The 15,956-nt window shown below is 30.9% G+C and overlaps 2 protein-coding genes across 2 annotated transcripts; both read right to left on the bottom strand.

The window, feature by feature from the left end:
- LOC107606694 (putative BPI/LBP family protein At1g04970) lies at window positions 1,124-5,194 on the bottom strand. The gene is made up of 7 exons (XM_021107661.1): window positions 5,178-5,194; window positions 4,148-4,514; window positions 3,270-3,409; window positions 2,731-3,085; window positions 2,383-2,631; window positions 1,679-1,804; window positions 1,124-1,583 (listed from the first exon to the last, which is right to left on the bottom strand). Exons 1-7 carry the CDS (start codon window positions 5,192-5,194, stop codon window positions 1,386-1,388), a joined length of 1,452 nt encoding a protein of 483 aa, XP_020963320.1. The 3' UTR covers window positions 1,124-1,385.
- LOC107608026 (protein IQ-DOMAIN 1) lies at window positions 6,547-8,937 on the bottom strand. The gene is made up of 6 exons (XM_016309916.2): window positions 8,672-8,937; window positions 8,276-8,569; window positions 7,941-8,147; window positions 7,551-7,664; window positions 7,092-7,475; window positions 6,547-6,878 (listed from the first exon to the last, which is right to left on the bottom strand). Exons 1-6 carry the CDS (start codon window positions 8,741-8,743, stop codon window positions 6,774-6,776), a joined length of 1,176 nt encoding a protein of 391 aa, XP_016165402.1. The 5' UTR covers window positions 8,744-8,937; the 3' UTR covers window positions 6,547-6,773.

A 15,956-nucleotide genomic window follows, 5' to 3' on the forward strand; every position in this document is an offset into this window, starting at 1 on the left:
TAATCCGCGCGGATGCGCTGATCTTCGCGCGCCGCTTCCAGCTGTCCGCACCCGCAGGTACGCGTGCGCGCCCATGCTGAGATTCCCAAAATTCAAATCTTCATGTTCCTTCCACTTGGGCACTGTTCATACCCTGCCTCAATGCTAAGGCTCAGGATCCAATGAGAGGCTCAATCCAAAGGATTGATCCTCACTCTGTACCGACCTTTCCTCCAAAGAAGTCGGTTCTTATCACGACCTCAAAAAATGTAGAGCCGGCCTCGAAATGACAAGCCCAAAAAACCTCAAAATAGCCAGAAACTCACCGGCCGACTAACCACATTATCCCGGTTTCTCGGCGCGTCGGCCCAAAAGGCAATTCCTTCCTTTAAACTCATGAAAAAAGGAATCCCTTTCCAATGGGAAGCAGGATTCTAAGATTTCTTTATATGTTTTAAATCTGTTTATCTGCAAAACTTCACCTATTCTTCTATAGAAAATAATTTTTACTTTGAATTTCTTTCATTAACTACAATTTGATTTATTTTCAACCTTATCACAATTTAAAGTTTGAAATAATTTCAACTTCAAGAATTAAAAAAAGCTACATAACTCTTTATAATTTGTATAACACAAGTTAAAAATTAAAACTGTTCTAAAAGAGTAAGTATTTTAGGACTCACTTGCGTAAAGCTAATATTAGAGTCCACATAGATATCTGCACCATCCCTGGCAAGACTGAATCCTCGGCAACCTAACAACCAGAGATAAGATGACGTTCTAATAAGAAAAGAAGTACAGAAAATAATTAAACCATGGCCACGAAATGATCCTTCTCCCACATCGTCATCGTCATCCTCGTCGATGAGCTCAGATGATTAGGAGAATTCTGACCATGTAGATAGAACCGTACCCTTTTAATAGTTTAGTTATTTTAGTTGTTTCTTGAATTTAATTCAATTTTTATGTGGTCAATTAGGAGAATTCTAACTATGTAGACAGAACCACGAATTTAAACTTCTATTAGTTTGATTATTTTATGATGTGATTTGGTTTATTTTAACTTTATTTATAAAATTATTATCACATCATTTTCATTTGTGACTAAAAATGACTCTTATAATCAGATATTTATATCCAAATATATAATAACTTCTTTATTGACTCGTGACATGAAATATATGTATGGAAAACAATGTACATCACGAATATAACCTTCATTGTACATAAAAATTTATGGTGTAAGTACATATATATCAATGTTTAATTTTTCCCCTTTTCTTTTTCTATTGACAGTTGCACACTTGCACTGTTGACTATCCTAACAAATGAATGAAAATTGTACAAGCAGATAACAATTCAGATTTCTAAACCGAGCTATTTACATGCATCAACAAACACTATCTCTACTGAATGAATTTGAAGAGAAGCTTGTTCGAATCGGAAAACGACACGTCGCTGCAAACCGTGATTCTTGAATCTGACAATATTATCTCTGCTTCTTGTAAGGTGAAGCCATGAATGATGGGTAAAGGGAACCCTTTGCTGAGATGTAAATTTGCATATGGCAAGAACACAGTTTCAATGAGAGTCCACACAACTGGCTGCATTGGGAAAAAAAAGTATAACAATAACTTGAATCAATAAAAATGAGATTTTGAATTGTTATGCACTTGTAGAAAACAGAATACAAAAGCACCTGAACAAGGTACATCCTCAGATTGCCAATGGTGCTCCATTTCAATGACATTGAAAAGTCATCCAATTTCACGGCACCTACGAGGTTGTTTCCGTTGATTTTTACCAAGCCTGAGGCTCTAATCACCTGTGCAAACGCGATGAGATGGAGCAATAAAGGATCAAAATTACAACCACAAACAAGAAAGGACAATTCATAGCAAGGTGCTAAGCTGTATATACATTACAAGTTAGATTCCGAATTATCTATATTCTGATGACATTATGTGTTATGTGATGCAAAGTCCAATATTTATACTAATAATTAGTGGCACAACAAGTACAAGCCTGACCTAGTGGCTAATGAGACTATGAACATTATAATGACCTGTTTGGTTTTCGGTTGTATTTCTTGTTTTCACATTCTTTTTTCACAAAAAACTTGAAAGCAGAAAACACAAAAAAAGAAAATAGGAAATAAAACAAAACCAAACAGGTCCTAAAAGGTGAGAACTCCTTGACTTCTAGCTATAGACTACACTTCATCTATTCTACTCTCCTAATTGGAACTCTCTCTACGTGTTCTGAAACCATATATGGTGAGATTCTACTACCAACTTTTGCAATTAGGTGCAAAGCCCAATTTTCTCTGTAGTACTAATTCCCAAACCCATAACAACAGATAGACCCAATAAATATAGCAAATTTGAACATTAAATATTATACCAATGAGATGCATGCCACTGGTATTACTTCATGTTCTTCCAAAACATCAATTGTTAGGTCTGCAAACACGTTGGCACCTGCTTTCTGATTTGATATCTCCACAACCGGAGGAGAAGATAAAGATATATTCAAGTTCATGTCATGATTTGGGTATTTCCTGTATAGTTGGGGAACAATAAATCTCCATCCTGCAGTGTTCAATAGAGATTGATCTGGTATCTTGTCCACTATCCAGTGCATAAATTTTGCCTGAACCCGAAAACAATTTCTCAATTGACATTAACCCAAATGCAAAAGTAGTATTTAATAAATCTATGATTAAAGACGAGCTAAAACATTCGTACTTACATCATAATACAATCCCGATGCGGAGTTAAAGACAGCGTCATCCATGGTTATGCCTAGCATTTTTGAAGAATATGCACAGGAAACTGGGAATTCTGATTTCTTATGGCATAACTTAGGAATAGGGACAGAATTATTTCTTTCTATGAATAACCCATTAGTTTCGAATCCGATGGATGAATTGCTTAATAAGACATTATTAACAAAAGTTACATTCAAAGATGCATGATCATCAACTGGAACCTCCTTTGGAAGACTTCCCAAATACAAGTCCAGTTGTGAAATCCCTTCTTTAAGTTTCTTGGTAACTGCATTTTCTACTGCTGACCCGATTTCCTCTTCAAAAGCATCAACTATCCTGTTAGTAAAACGGAAAAATTACAACAATAAGGTATTCATAGACAAGACCAACTACACTGAAAAAAGGAAGAACCTTTATTGGCTTCTAACACAAGTTCTATAAAGCAAAGAAAAACAACACCCAGCAACAAGGAAGGAGGAAATATGAACCCTGAGATAATCAAATACAGATAGTTCGATACCCTTGATAAAGCCAAGATGCACCTCCATCCAATTTTATTGAAATATCTTTAACATAAGAACCACAGTCCTCAAGTTTCAGCTTCAAAGACCCTTCTTGATTCTCCAAACCAAGCGTAAGGCCGACTTGCATGCCTTCAACCTTTCAAGCAATAGAATTAATTAAATTCCCTTTTCTATAGTAGTTGTGACTTGCAAAGAAGAAAACTGATAGATAAATACACATACTAGTAAGAAATAAAAAATAGGGATCATTTGGAGCTTATGATACATGACAATAGTCACTGATATAGGGTGGTTTACTGCAAACATCTAGTCAATTACAATAACCAAGTCTTATCCCACTAATTAAGGTCGGCTACATGAATCAAATGACATCATAGTGCCGTATCATAGATTGTATATGTATGTTAAGCCCATTTATACCTAAATCTCTTTTCTTTGAATAATTTACTAATGCAAGGAATCTACTTACCAAAAAATTGTAAAACGACAATACCAGGTATCACAACAGAAAAGGACACAGCATTCTTTACATCACAAAGCAAACTGAAAAAGGGAAAGCTACAAAGGCATCCAATTTGCAGCAACAACTCTTCCAATTTCAAAGAAAATAACAAAGTTAACCAAACAATCTAACTCTTGTCCATAAAAGGAAATGCTTCAATTAACAACACAAAAGTGCTTAACAGTGATCATACAAAAAAAGAAGAAGGGGGTTTTAAACATTCAAATCACCATTATATGAAATATAGAATCAATACATGTTTCTAACAGCATACATTGCTACTTAACAGTGATCATACAAAAAACAGGTTCTTAAGTTCAAAAGTCTCAAAACACCATTATATGAACTAAAAACAAAGAATCGCTTCAATACCTGAACTTCTGCTCTACCTCTATCAGAAATCCTCACAGGAACAAGCCAAGTGCTGTAAGAGTAATACCAATTCATGCTCAAATTACAAGTAACCCCAGAAGCCACAATTGAAACCCCTGCTTCCCCTGGCTTCACAATTGATGAAGCAACATCGATTTCGTATATTGTGATGTTGGAAAGTGACATATACACATTACCAACAACTGGAAAATTTGCTCCTTTTTCAATATCCCGCAACCGGAGTGAGATTATTGAAGAAATCGCCCTTTTCACCAACAATTCCTTCACGAAATCAAGGCCGTTTTGGGTGACCAGAAGGGATATGAAAGCTTCGTTTTTTGGTTCAATTTGCTGAAGACTCAAAACACTTGTAAATGGAGTGAAATGTCAAAATTGCCCATCCTTGTTGTGCCTGCATGTGATTGTTGGAACTTGGAAGTGGGAGAAGGGTGAAAAAATGGGGATCGAAGAGAGAAGAGAGGGAAGAGGGTGAAGTTGAGTTCCCAAATCCCAATCCCCCCCTTCACCGAGATGAGTTGGTGCTTGGTAATTTTCTATTTTTATTGGTAGGGTTTTGGTTTCTTTTAACTTTTTGTCATCAATAATTGAGCTATTTAGATTGTACTATATACCTAAAGATTGGGATTGTAATTTTAGTATTTTACTAAGAAATAAAAATAAAAATAAAATACATGCTTATAAATTTCGCTTTTTATCTGAAATTTTTTTTTGTTTTTTTTACGTAAAATCTTACCCTCAATTTTTTATTTCTACTCAAAATTAATCTTCAATTTTTTACTCTACCCAAAATTTGATCCTCAATTTTTTATTCTCACCCAAATTTAAGCCTTTAATTTGTAGTTTTTAATTTAAACAAAAATTATCTCCATATTCATAAAAAATACACTAATTCTCTATAACGATGTAAAACACACCTCTTCAATCCATTATCAAAAAAATTAGCCTATAAATTTTGGAAATTTGAATATGAATTTACAATTAGTAATTTCCATATTCTAAATGGACATACACGGTATATTGTGACATGTTTTTATGCGAAATTTTTTCGAAAATAAATTTTCTCCAGTGAAAAAAAAAAAACTGGATGCTATCTAGTGTATAATCTAACCTTTCATTGCTTTCTCTCTTCTATTTAATTTTGGTCTCACTTAAAAATTAAAAGTAAAAGATCACACTTTATTTTTTCAAGTGTTTTTTCCACTTCAGAGGATCCGTTTCCAATTTTTTCTGATATAAAAGACATTTTATATGTTGCGAAAAATAATGCATTACACCTACCATCGACTTAATCATCTATTTTGATGTATTATATCGATGAAAAAATTATTTAAAAATTAATTTCTATAAAATACAAATTATTTTTGTTGTTCATTACATATATAAAAAATGTTTGTTCTTGAAAATTTAATAGTTATCACTTTTAAACTAATCATCGGCATGGCAAGTTAAATTATTATTTACATCTTATTCTATTGTAATTAATATTTATCCTATATTTTGAATTTTAAACTTTAAACTCTCTCTTATTTGTATATTTCAACTGAGTTAAAGTTTTTATACAAATAACATAAAAGACAGCCATGCCAGATGAGTTTTATGCTTATTGACATGCTAATTAGTTACTATGCTTCAATTTAAGATTACATTTGATGCCATCAAAATTTTGGGGGCTCGACAAAACCTTTCCATTCATCCACATACTTCTTATTTGAGTCCTCTAAAATAAAGGATACTCGATGATAATGCCATAATAACTTTTATAGAGAAAGAAATAATGTTATTTTTTATAAGAGAAAATTTACTAACTGCCATAACTATAATTGAAAGGCAATGCTTCCTCTTCTGGCATGCTGATTGAATTCTATGGAACATCCACTCTGAGGGATACAATTTTTCCTTAATCCTTATATTTTCTGGGCGATAACTGACTTGATCGTCGAGTTTTTTGCAGGTACCAACCCCGTTTTACTGGATCAACCTCTTTTGGATCCAAGTTAGTTACTGCTGAACAATATATATGCACATTCTGCTCAAACTCTTAAGTACTTTGTATAGTTTGTATTCACTCCTCCCTTCTGTAAGGATATTAAATATTTGAACTGAAACATAATTATTTACAGTGCAGTTACCTGTTTTTCCAATAACAGAAAAATTATTGTTATGATTTATTTTATGATATGAAAATAGTCCACCTCATTGGATTTACATGTTCTGCTTTTGTGTGACATTGTATGCAAAGTGGGATCTTTAATATTTAGCATTCTTCTTTCTTGGTAGCAAAATTATTTGTGTGTAATGTGTCTTACCAAGAAAGGAAAAACTATATTATGCAAGCAATTTTCTTTATATATATTGCTTTTATTGCTTAAGAATGGATATAATATAACTTCCTAAGTCATTGGAAGTTGGAACAAACATCTCTTTCCATGCATTTGAGGCACTATACTGAAGAGAAATTGTACACACAAGACACAAGATGAATCAACAAAATCTACACAGAGAATCCAACCATTTATGCAGAGCTTACACCAAATCTTAAGTACTAGACACATGACTTTATTTAGCAGATTAATGTTAGAAGTTACTCATTGGGATTTTGAAGCTTTTAGGAATGCCAAGTTTCAGTTTCAGTTTCATCTTCCTTTCTACTTGCTTTTGGTTTTTGCTTAACATCCTTGCTTGCATTGTTTGAGCCTTCTTTCTTGCATACCTGCAAAACGATAAAAGTATATTTAGACGATTGAAGGAATCAACGAACAAGCAACATATCGATGCATTTCTGATAAACTATATAAGAAAATCAAGTTGTACATCCAAAAGAAGCCATAGCTTTTAGTGTTGGTGATTGATCTAAGAATTTAAAAGTCAATGAGGAAGGAAAATCATGAATCATAGATATGCTAAAGATTCCAAAACTATAAACCTTTGGCTGTTCTTCAAGGAACTGATAGCTTGGCACTGTTTTTCGCCTTGACACAGTTCTCCTAGCTTTGAAGTTGGTCTTTGATCTTGGTGATTTGATGCTACAATTTTCTTCTCTTGAATTTACTGAATAGCTATCGAAATGAGGCAGCACTTCATTCGAACCACAGCTCTCTTTTTCTTCCCCAGAAGCAGCATCCAAGAATCTAGTCTTGATTGTGAAATTACTATTAAGAGGATCATGCTGCTTCAAAGCATGGCTTTCAACAGATAATGCAGCAGTGTCTGGAACACGTGTTGCCATCCATCGTTCGAGCCAGCTCCAGCTCATATTCGATTCAATGCTGTTGTATTTTGTTGGTCTTCTCTTTGAACAGATTCTTAGCTGCATTAACCAGAACCAATGTTTTGATTTCTGCACTATCCATTCCTTCTATGCAAATAGTTTTAAGATGTTTACCTGTTGAGAGAAAGCATAAGCTAGTGCTCTTTCTCTTCTGGTTGATGCCTCCATTCTGTTCTGCATTCGCATTTTCGATACATAGCTACTCACAGTGCTATCATCCCATTCTTCCTGAAAATCTCATGAACTATGCTAGTTAACAGAATTCGATTGATGGCGAGTTATAGCTAAATTGATAAGCTTAGCACCTTCAATCACTCTTTTAACACTTTTTTATTAATGCAAGAATAAGATGAGCTTTGGTGAATTATTTAAGCTTAATCTGAATTCAAGTCTTTAAATTTATGACAACATTTCAAGTGAACTAAAGTTAGTTGTTTTTCTTCTAACAAAATCATGAGCTGCTACTTGCTAGTTTCGTGAATTTAACATTGTCTTCTGTTATACCTTCTGCTTTGTTATATGACTCCTTGTCCGGCGATGAATATGCTGGTAAATGCTCAATTTTTCGCCTTCAACCGAGAAAATTTCAGCCGAATTTGCAGTTTGAACTTCAATTGATGTTCCCATGGACTTTCTATCTGGACTTTCAGTTACTAAATTGAGCTGAACTTCACCATTATTGGTTCCAATTTCATCGTTTCGACGCCTTAACTGAAATTTACAGCACACTAATCATAAGAAGAAGAAAAAAACACTATGCATCACATAAATAGTGAATTTATTGATGTAACTGATGTGAATATATGCAAATTGATGTAATTGAAGTTTGTTGAGCTAACCAGAAAGCTTCTATATGCTGATTGAATCCGAATTGCTGCTGCTTCTTCACTCAAGAATGTAGAACTACTTGAAATTGGCATTTCTTCTTGTTCTATTACATTCTCCACAGTTTCTTCACTTTTAGCATCTTCTCTATCACTCAAGTTCTCTTGTATTATTGGTTGTGTAACTGTAACTTCAGAACTCTTAAGTGAAGCTGAATCCTCCTCTGCCACAACTGAATTGAATTCATTTCCACACAGGTATGATCTAACAGAACCCCATCTTCGATTTTCTGTCGAATTTCGCCTACCCTGAGAAAAAGTAACAAAATTTGTGATATGATCAAGAATTCTTGCAGCATATATATATATATATATATATATATAAATATATAGCATTTTTGAGAGACTCACTTTGCTTTCATATGATGCAGCAGAACGGTTTCTGGAGAAGACACTTCTTACCAATTCTCCAGTAAAACCCATATCTTACTAGCTTTATGAATTTGAGAAGAGATCAGAAGAAATAAGAATGAGATTTATATTAATATGGACAATGCAAAGATATAGCATATAGAGGATGATGCTACTAACTTTAGCATTTCTACATTATTAGATAGTAAAGTGATAAAGGCCAAGCTACATTCTCACTTGTCCTCACAATATTAGACAAAAATAAATAAAGTTGTATTTATAGCTTACAACAATCTGCTATCTCATTTACTCTCTCCTTCATAAATATTTATGATTAAGAATTTCGGTCCTTCACTTTAATAATTATTTTACGATTTACAAAGTAAGTCACATTGTTTAGAACAACGTAACTTTTTCTTTTCTAGTAAACACTTAATTCGGTCCTTATCCATTATCACAAAGGAAGGATGGTGTCGTTTTTAACTCTTTTATGGTCAAGAACCACTTTGTCCTCTGTAATAATAATGTAATCTTAGTCTTAATATTTTCTTATTATGTACACCAAAACTTGAAAGACACTTATTATTGTTACTAACTTTATCATATAATATGGTGAAATCACATGTTAGCTAGAATTGAATATGATCGGGATCTATATGCAGGGATTTGCAGAGCTGGAATGCTGGCTCTAAATCAAGGAAAAAATAATAGAAGCTGGAAAGTTAAAAAGAAAAAAAATAAAAAAAGAAGAAGGATATATGGATTTAAGTGCAATGTTTTTATTGCTTTTTTTTGCATATATACTTTTTGCACATGGCTTGTAGAGGATAGGCTTCTAAAAAAGCTTTGCTTGATGCTGGGGTTATGTACTCTCTTTTATTCCTTTCTGGTTACTAGTACTACTGTTACTGTTTCTTTTTTCTTCTTCTTCTTCTGTCCTTTAAGGATAGCTGCTTTTTTTTTAGGTTACTTTAGGTGATGCCAGTTATTTTGGGGACAGGTTTAGCATATATACAATTTTATTTTATTTTATTTTATTTTTCCCTTAAGGATTCTTCTTTAATGTCAATTTTTTGCAATGTTTTTGTGCTTAGATTGTTTCATGATTTTGGAATGAAACTAATTTAGTGGCAAAAGTTCAAATATGTGAAATGCTTATACTTCATATGGCAAGTTTCTTATGTGGTGTGCAGTGCTTTTTATGAGGAATTTTAGAATTAAAAAAAAAGTTGGAACCATAAAAAATTACTATAATTTTTTGAGTAGAATTAATCAAATAATAATAATAATAAAGGAATGAAGTAGTCTGAAAATTTTCACATATAGTTTAGGTTTTACAAAGTTGCAAAAAGTATTAAACATGTGGTGTAATAGTTATTTAAAGCAACATTGATTTAACTTGATCTTAGAATGCTATGATTCTTTTCCTTTTTGGTATTATTAAAATGTTATGATTGATTATTGCTTGTCTTTAGCTAAGCACAGGAACATGGTACGGATCAAATAATCTGCATGCTAATTTGAGAATTAGGGTTGCTTATTACTTAATGCACATACACTCTTGATTAGGCCTCTCTTTCTATGCAATAAAATAAAGGATTTAACTTATCTTCTAAATTAAAGCTTTGGTAAACATTAATAGCCTTTATAATAATAATAATAATAATAATAACAGCATCACTATGATGAAACCAAGTTTATTTCTGAATTTTTTGCTTTGAAGAAAGTTCTCAAGTGCCAAAATTTTCAGGCTAAGAAATTAAAAGATATCTGAGGGATGAAAAAAAAAGAAAAAAAAAACAAAGGCATTAATTAATAGGCCTGGAATAAAGGTGTCACATAATCCATCATTGGTGGTCCAAATCAATTTTAAAGTTAAAATTGATCCCAAAAAAAAAACAAAAAAAAAACTCTGCATCTCTTGGGATTGTCACACTCACACTCTACCCCCTCAGGAAGAAAAGTCCACATCTCTCTATAGCTGTGTTTAACCATACATTTGTACAAGTGTTCATAATTATGTCAATACCCAAAAAAACAAAATGTTAATAATTATTTGAAATTGTGAACCACTAATTTATTTTGAAAATGTTAATTTTACATTCAAGAGGCTCTCACTCCAATGGAATATACTTACTAGAGATTTTCATATTCAAATCAGTAATAAATAAATAATCTAAGAGATATAAAAATTACAAATACATATTAAATTTTTTATAGTGTTTAAAAGAAAATTTATAAAAAAATCTAGATAGATTTATACAAGATGTATACAAAATCTGCGTGAATTTGACATAAATTATGTCTTTTATGGGTTGAAATTTTTGAAATGCCTAAAAAGACGTTTTTGGACAGTTGTTTTTGGTTCCAATTCAAAAGCTGAATTGTAATAATAGTATTCATATAAATTTATACGAGATTATGTGAAATAATTTAAAATTTTTATTAAATATAAATCTTTAAAACAATCTTACAAATTAAATATAATGCTTCCTGTGCAAAATAAGACTAAATCTCTATTTTGGTTCCTGAAATTTATGCGATTATCCATTTTAGTCTCCGAAATATAAAATTATCTATGCTAGTTCTCCAGATTTAAATTCGAGCACCAATGTGATTCTTCGATTCTTTCTGACGATGACTAGACAAACAGAATGCTGAGATGGCACTCTCCCTGCCACGCTGGATGATGAGTAAACGATGTCATTTATCCTTGGTACCCAAACAAGTCAGAAATGTTGTCGCTTTGTATACGAAGTGAGAAGAAACGATGAAAACCCAAAATAAAGTATTCTTTTTCTCTACCTCTACTATTTTTCATTTCTGACTTGTTTGAGCGCAAGTGCAAACGACGTTGTTTACTCATCATCCAGCATGGTAAAAAAAGTGTCATCTCAGCACTCTGTTTACCTAATCATTGTCGAAAAGAGTCGAGAGACTATATTGGTGCCCAAACTTAAATCTGGATGATTAATATAGATAATTTTAAATTTTAAGAACCAAATTGAATAATCACGTGAATCTTAGGAACCAAAATAAAATTTTAGTCACAAAATAGTATTAATCATGTTGAAAATTTACTAATCTACACAACCTTTACAGGTTTTATATACTAATTAATTATCTCTTATTCTTGATGAACCACGTTATCTAAAATGATTGTTTCTGAATATTGCATGTGGAAAACAAAAGATTGGTTATTTATGTTCTGCCATGCCATGCCCTCTTTTAATTAAGCATACGGTGTGGAATTAGCATGAATATTATCGAATTGTGAAAATAATAATAATTAATATAAAAGTTTAATTAGCATGTGCATCATACTAAAGAAGGTGGACTTTTTTAGCTTAGAGTAGTAGAATAGGGACCGTAGAACTATATATAGCATGATGTACGTTATTAACTTTTAAAGTACATCAAAATTATTGGAGAACATGCTATTTTTTTCCTCGTTATTATGTACTTCTCATATGTTCTATTTGCGTTGCTTAATTCAAATACACCGATGCTTTTCTGTGTAAGGAAGGCCTGAAGGGATAAAATATACAAGTGGCTATATATATATGAGTAAATAAGAGCTTTTGATTTGATATATTTATATTGTGACATATAAATAATGTAAATTATTTTTATCATTCAAAATTTACAAATTTATCTTACTTGAATACTGAAAGGCATTTGTTGAGTCTCTTTAGAAATTGGATGATGAAATATTGGATCCAGTGATTCTTTGTTAGGCATGTGTATATCAAGAGGGCTTTGAATTTTTCAGACCCGTTCCTTCCATAAGGTCTTCAGATAAGTAAAAATTTTTGTGACAGAATAAATATCTTATTTTAGTACGTACACTTTTTTTTTTTGTAATTCTGTTATACGAAGAAGACTAAACTGAAAAGATCACTCATAAAAATCTATTCAGATTGAAAAAGTAGTTGTGAGATAAATGACAATTTAAATGATAAAAAAAAAAAAACTATAAGACGATCAAGTTATTACTTCTCTCTCAAACTGAAAAGAAATGATTATAAGAGAAAGAAGATAACAATGCCAGTGAGAAACCCAAATTTATTTTTGAAAATTACTATTATAGAAAATGAACTACTTTAGAAATGGTAGTTATTTTTTTGAGGGCGTGAATGACAAAGACTGAAGTAGAATTTTCACTCTAAATGTAGTGTTTGTTTTTAGAATTTAGATCCTCTAAAGTGAGAAAGTTGATAAAGTGATAAACCGAGGGATTAATTACTATTGATTTGAAATTTTTAAGAAATGTGTGCCCCACTATCTTAATTTAAGAGTGATTAACTCCTCACTTTACTACTTTACCAATTTTTTCATTTTAGAAGATCTTGATCTTTGTTTTAAAGATTGGTACTGAAACTGAAACTAAAATTTTAGTCTTTTTAGTACTTTTAGAAAGTGGAATAGGAGGAGATTAAAATTTTTGAGGCTAAAGACTAAAATTCTGATAATATTTTTTTTTAAAAATATTCTTATTTAACTTTTCAAATTCTAAATCTATCGTTCAATTTTTATATTTATCTTAAATCAAATATAATTCAATATAATACAATTTACATTAAATATAACATAAAGACTTAATTTAGTCTCAATTTTTTAATATCAATCATTTAATTTTTGTTTCTCGATCTTATTCTCAATTTCAAACATAGCCTAATATATGTAGAAAAGACTGATTGGGTCTTGGAAAAAAATATGGCTAGTGAGTGGATTCTTCTATTGTAGGTGAGACAGAAGAAAAAGAAGATTGGTTATTTGGATTGAAGGTTTTGATTATGGTGAGTACCAGCAAAATTCTATGAACTGTAATTATTTAAATTTTATTTTTAAAAAAATATAAAATCAACAAGTATTAATTACAGTTGTTTAAAGCTGGGAAAAAGTTATTTACCTATATTTTTCCTTTACGCATAACTGTATATCAAATTTGTCCTACATAGCATGACTAAAAAGATTAAGAGTTTATTGATCTTTCTTAATCATAAAAAAAAAAAATAAATATAAAACAAAACAAAAAGGAAAAAGAAAGAAAGTTTAACTATATATAAAAAGATTTACACTACTAGTTTAAAAATATATTTTTGTACAAAAAAATGTGTTAGGTATGTATATAACTATTTAGTCCGATCCATACTTATTAACTTAAATTTTTTAATATATACTCAAATAGATCCCTAAAAATTTTGTGTTAGACATTTTTGTCTTCCAAAAAATTCTTAAATTTTATAAAAATAAGATATATATATAGGTCCTTTTAATATATTTTTAAAGATCTATTTATCTAAATAAAAATACGAATTTAACCAAAATAGGAATTTATATATCTTATTTTTGTGAAATTAAAGAATCTCAATATAATTAAATTTTTTTAGGACAAATCATTTGACATAAAATTATTTAGAGACCTATTTAAATATGTACTTTAAATTTTTTAAAGTAAGTAAGTAATGATAAAATTGTGAAAAAAATAAGAAAAGAATAGAGGAAGAATATTATACTTATATTTCTTGATTGATTGAATTAAATTGTATTATGAAGGTAAAACTAAATATATATAGAGCATTGGCCTAAGAAAGATAAAAGCAAATAAAGATAAGATAAGAATAACTAAAGATAAGATAAGATAAAATAATAAAGACAAAAATTGTAACTGAATTTATGTATTCTGTTGGGTTGAATTTGTGGACCACACGAATTTTTTATTGTTGTTATGGACTAAAATGAAAGAGTAGTTTAATAAGTAATTTCATGAAAAAATTAAACGTGATCAACCTTAAAAAGTAATATTATGAAAACATAGAAAAGCTAAATACGAAACATAGAGGTACGGATATTGGATGAATCCATTATGTTCAATAGATATATATAGACACACACACGTACCTTGGCACACTGCAGCAATTTTCATGGCTTTACTTCTGCATTTGTCACTTCCCATATTGTGCACCTGGATTACTATTTTCTGCATATATGTAGCATAGGATATTGTTAGAAATAAAATTGCATGCACATATATATAGCCAGCTAGCATATGTAATTTAATTTAGTAATTAATCATTGCAAAGTGATCTTACTACCTTCGTCATGCTCATGATTATTGATATATATATATATAATTTGAAGAAGCAAAAGAAATTTTAGCTACTACTTAGCTATGTATGTGTTTGTGGAATAATTGTGTGTTGATTATGTATGTAGGGAGATTTGTGCGTTGTATATATATGAATCAAGAATGAGTCAAGTGAATTTTAGTATTATTTTTTTGTTGACTATATATATTATTGGTAAATTGGTAATTTCATGGGGAATTTCGTAAGGCGTGGAAACTATAGTTTATTTCTAGATTTTTCAGACTTTAATGACTTTATTCTCCGTTTTACACTTGGGGTGGGAGATTAGGTGTGGTATGCCGTTGAAATTAAACGTGTTTGTTAGGAACGCAAATTAATTTTATTATGGAGGGATCGTTAGTGTAGGATGCAGATATGAAGAGGAGGGGAGTTTTATTGGGCTGTGGTGTCAGAAATTCAGTAATCGGACCCTGCGAGTTGCTGATGGGAACTCGGAACTTCCGATTTTTTGTAAATTAAAAAAAAATTCATCTCAAGCAGAAATCGGACCCAACGACTAATATAACGAAATAAAAATAAAAAAAACCAACAAAAAAAACGGACCTTCTGTTTTGATGAAGACATATCGCACAGTCCGATTTCTCCCATGTGAATTTTGTATACAAGCAAAACGGATCCTCCGATTTACTTATAAAATTTTCAAAACAAAAAATTCGAAGGGTCCAATTTCTTCCTTCCCATAATTTAATGTAGTACCCCCACATTCCATAACCGAATACAACACCTACCCCTCTTCTATAACCAAAAAAATTAGCCTGTTAGGAAATATATTGGTATAGCTAATCAACACTGCTAAAAGTAGCACCAACAAAAATTATTATTATTCTATTATTACTAAAAGGTAGAGGAAGCTAAGAAAATGGTTATTAGAATAAAAGGCATGTAATAGTGTATGTGGACTCTTTCAAAAGATCTAATTACTTTGATTTTATTTAATTTATTATTTTAAGTTTACTTCATTCTCATTGGATGTGGATGGGACTTTATGAAAAGGCCAAAGTCCTTTGAGTTAGATCATTATTAGTTAGATATATATTTTTTTTATTTGTGTTATGATATTTTTTGTCACTATATTACATGTATATTAAAAATTAATTATTAAATTAGTCATTTAATTTAAATATAATTAAAAA

The sequence above is a fragment of the Arachis ipaensis genome, chromosome B07 (genome assembly GCF_000816755.2).
Source record: "Arachis ipaensis cultivar K30076 chromosome B07, Araip1.1, whole genome shotgun sequence".
In the NCBI taxonomy this organism is placed as follows: domain Eukaryota; kingdom Viridiplantae; phylum Streptophyta; class Magnoliopsida; order Fabales; family Fabaceae; genus Arachis; species Arachis ipaensis.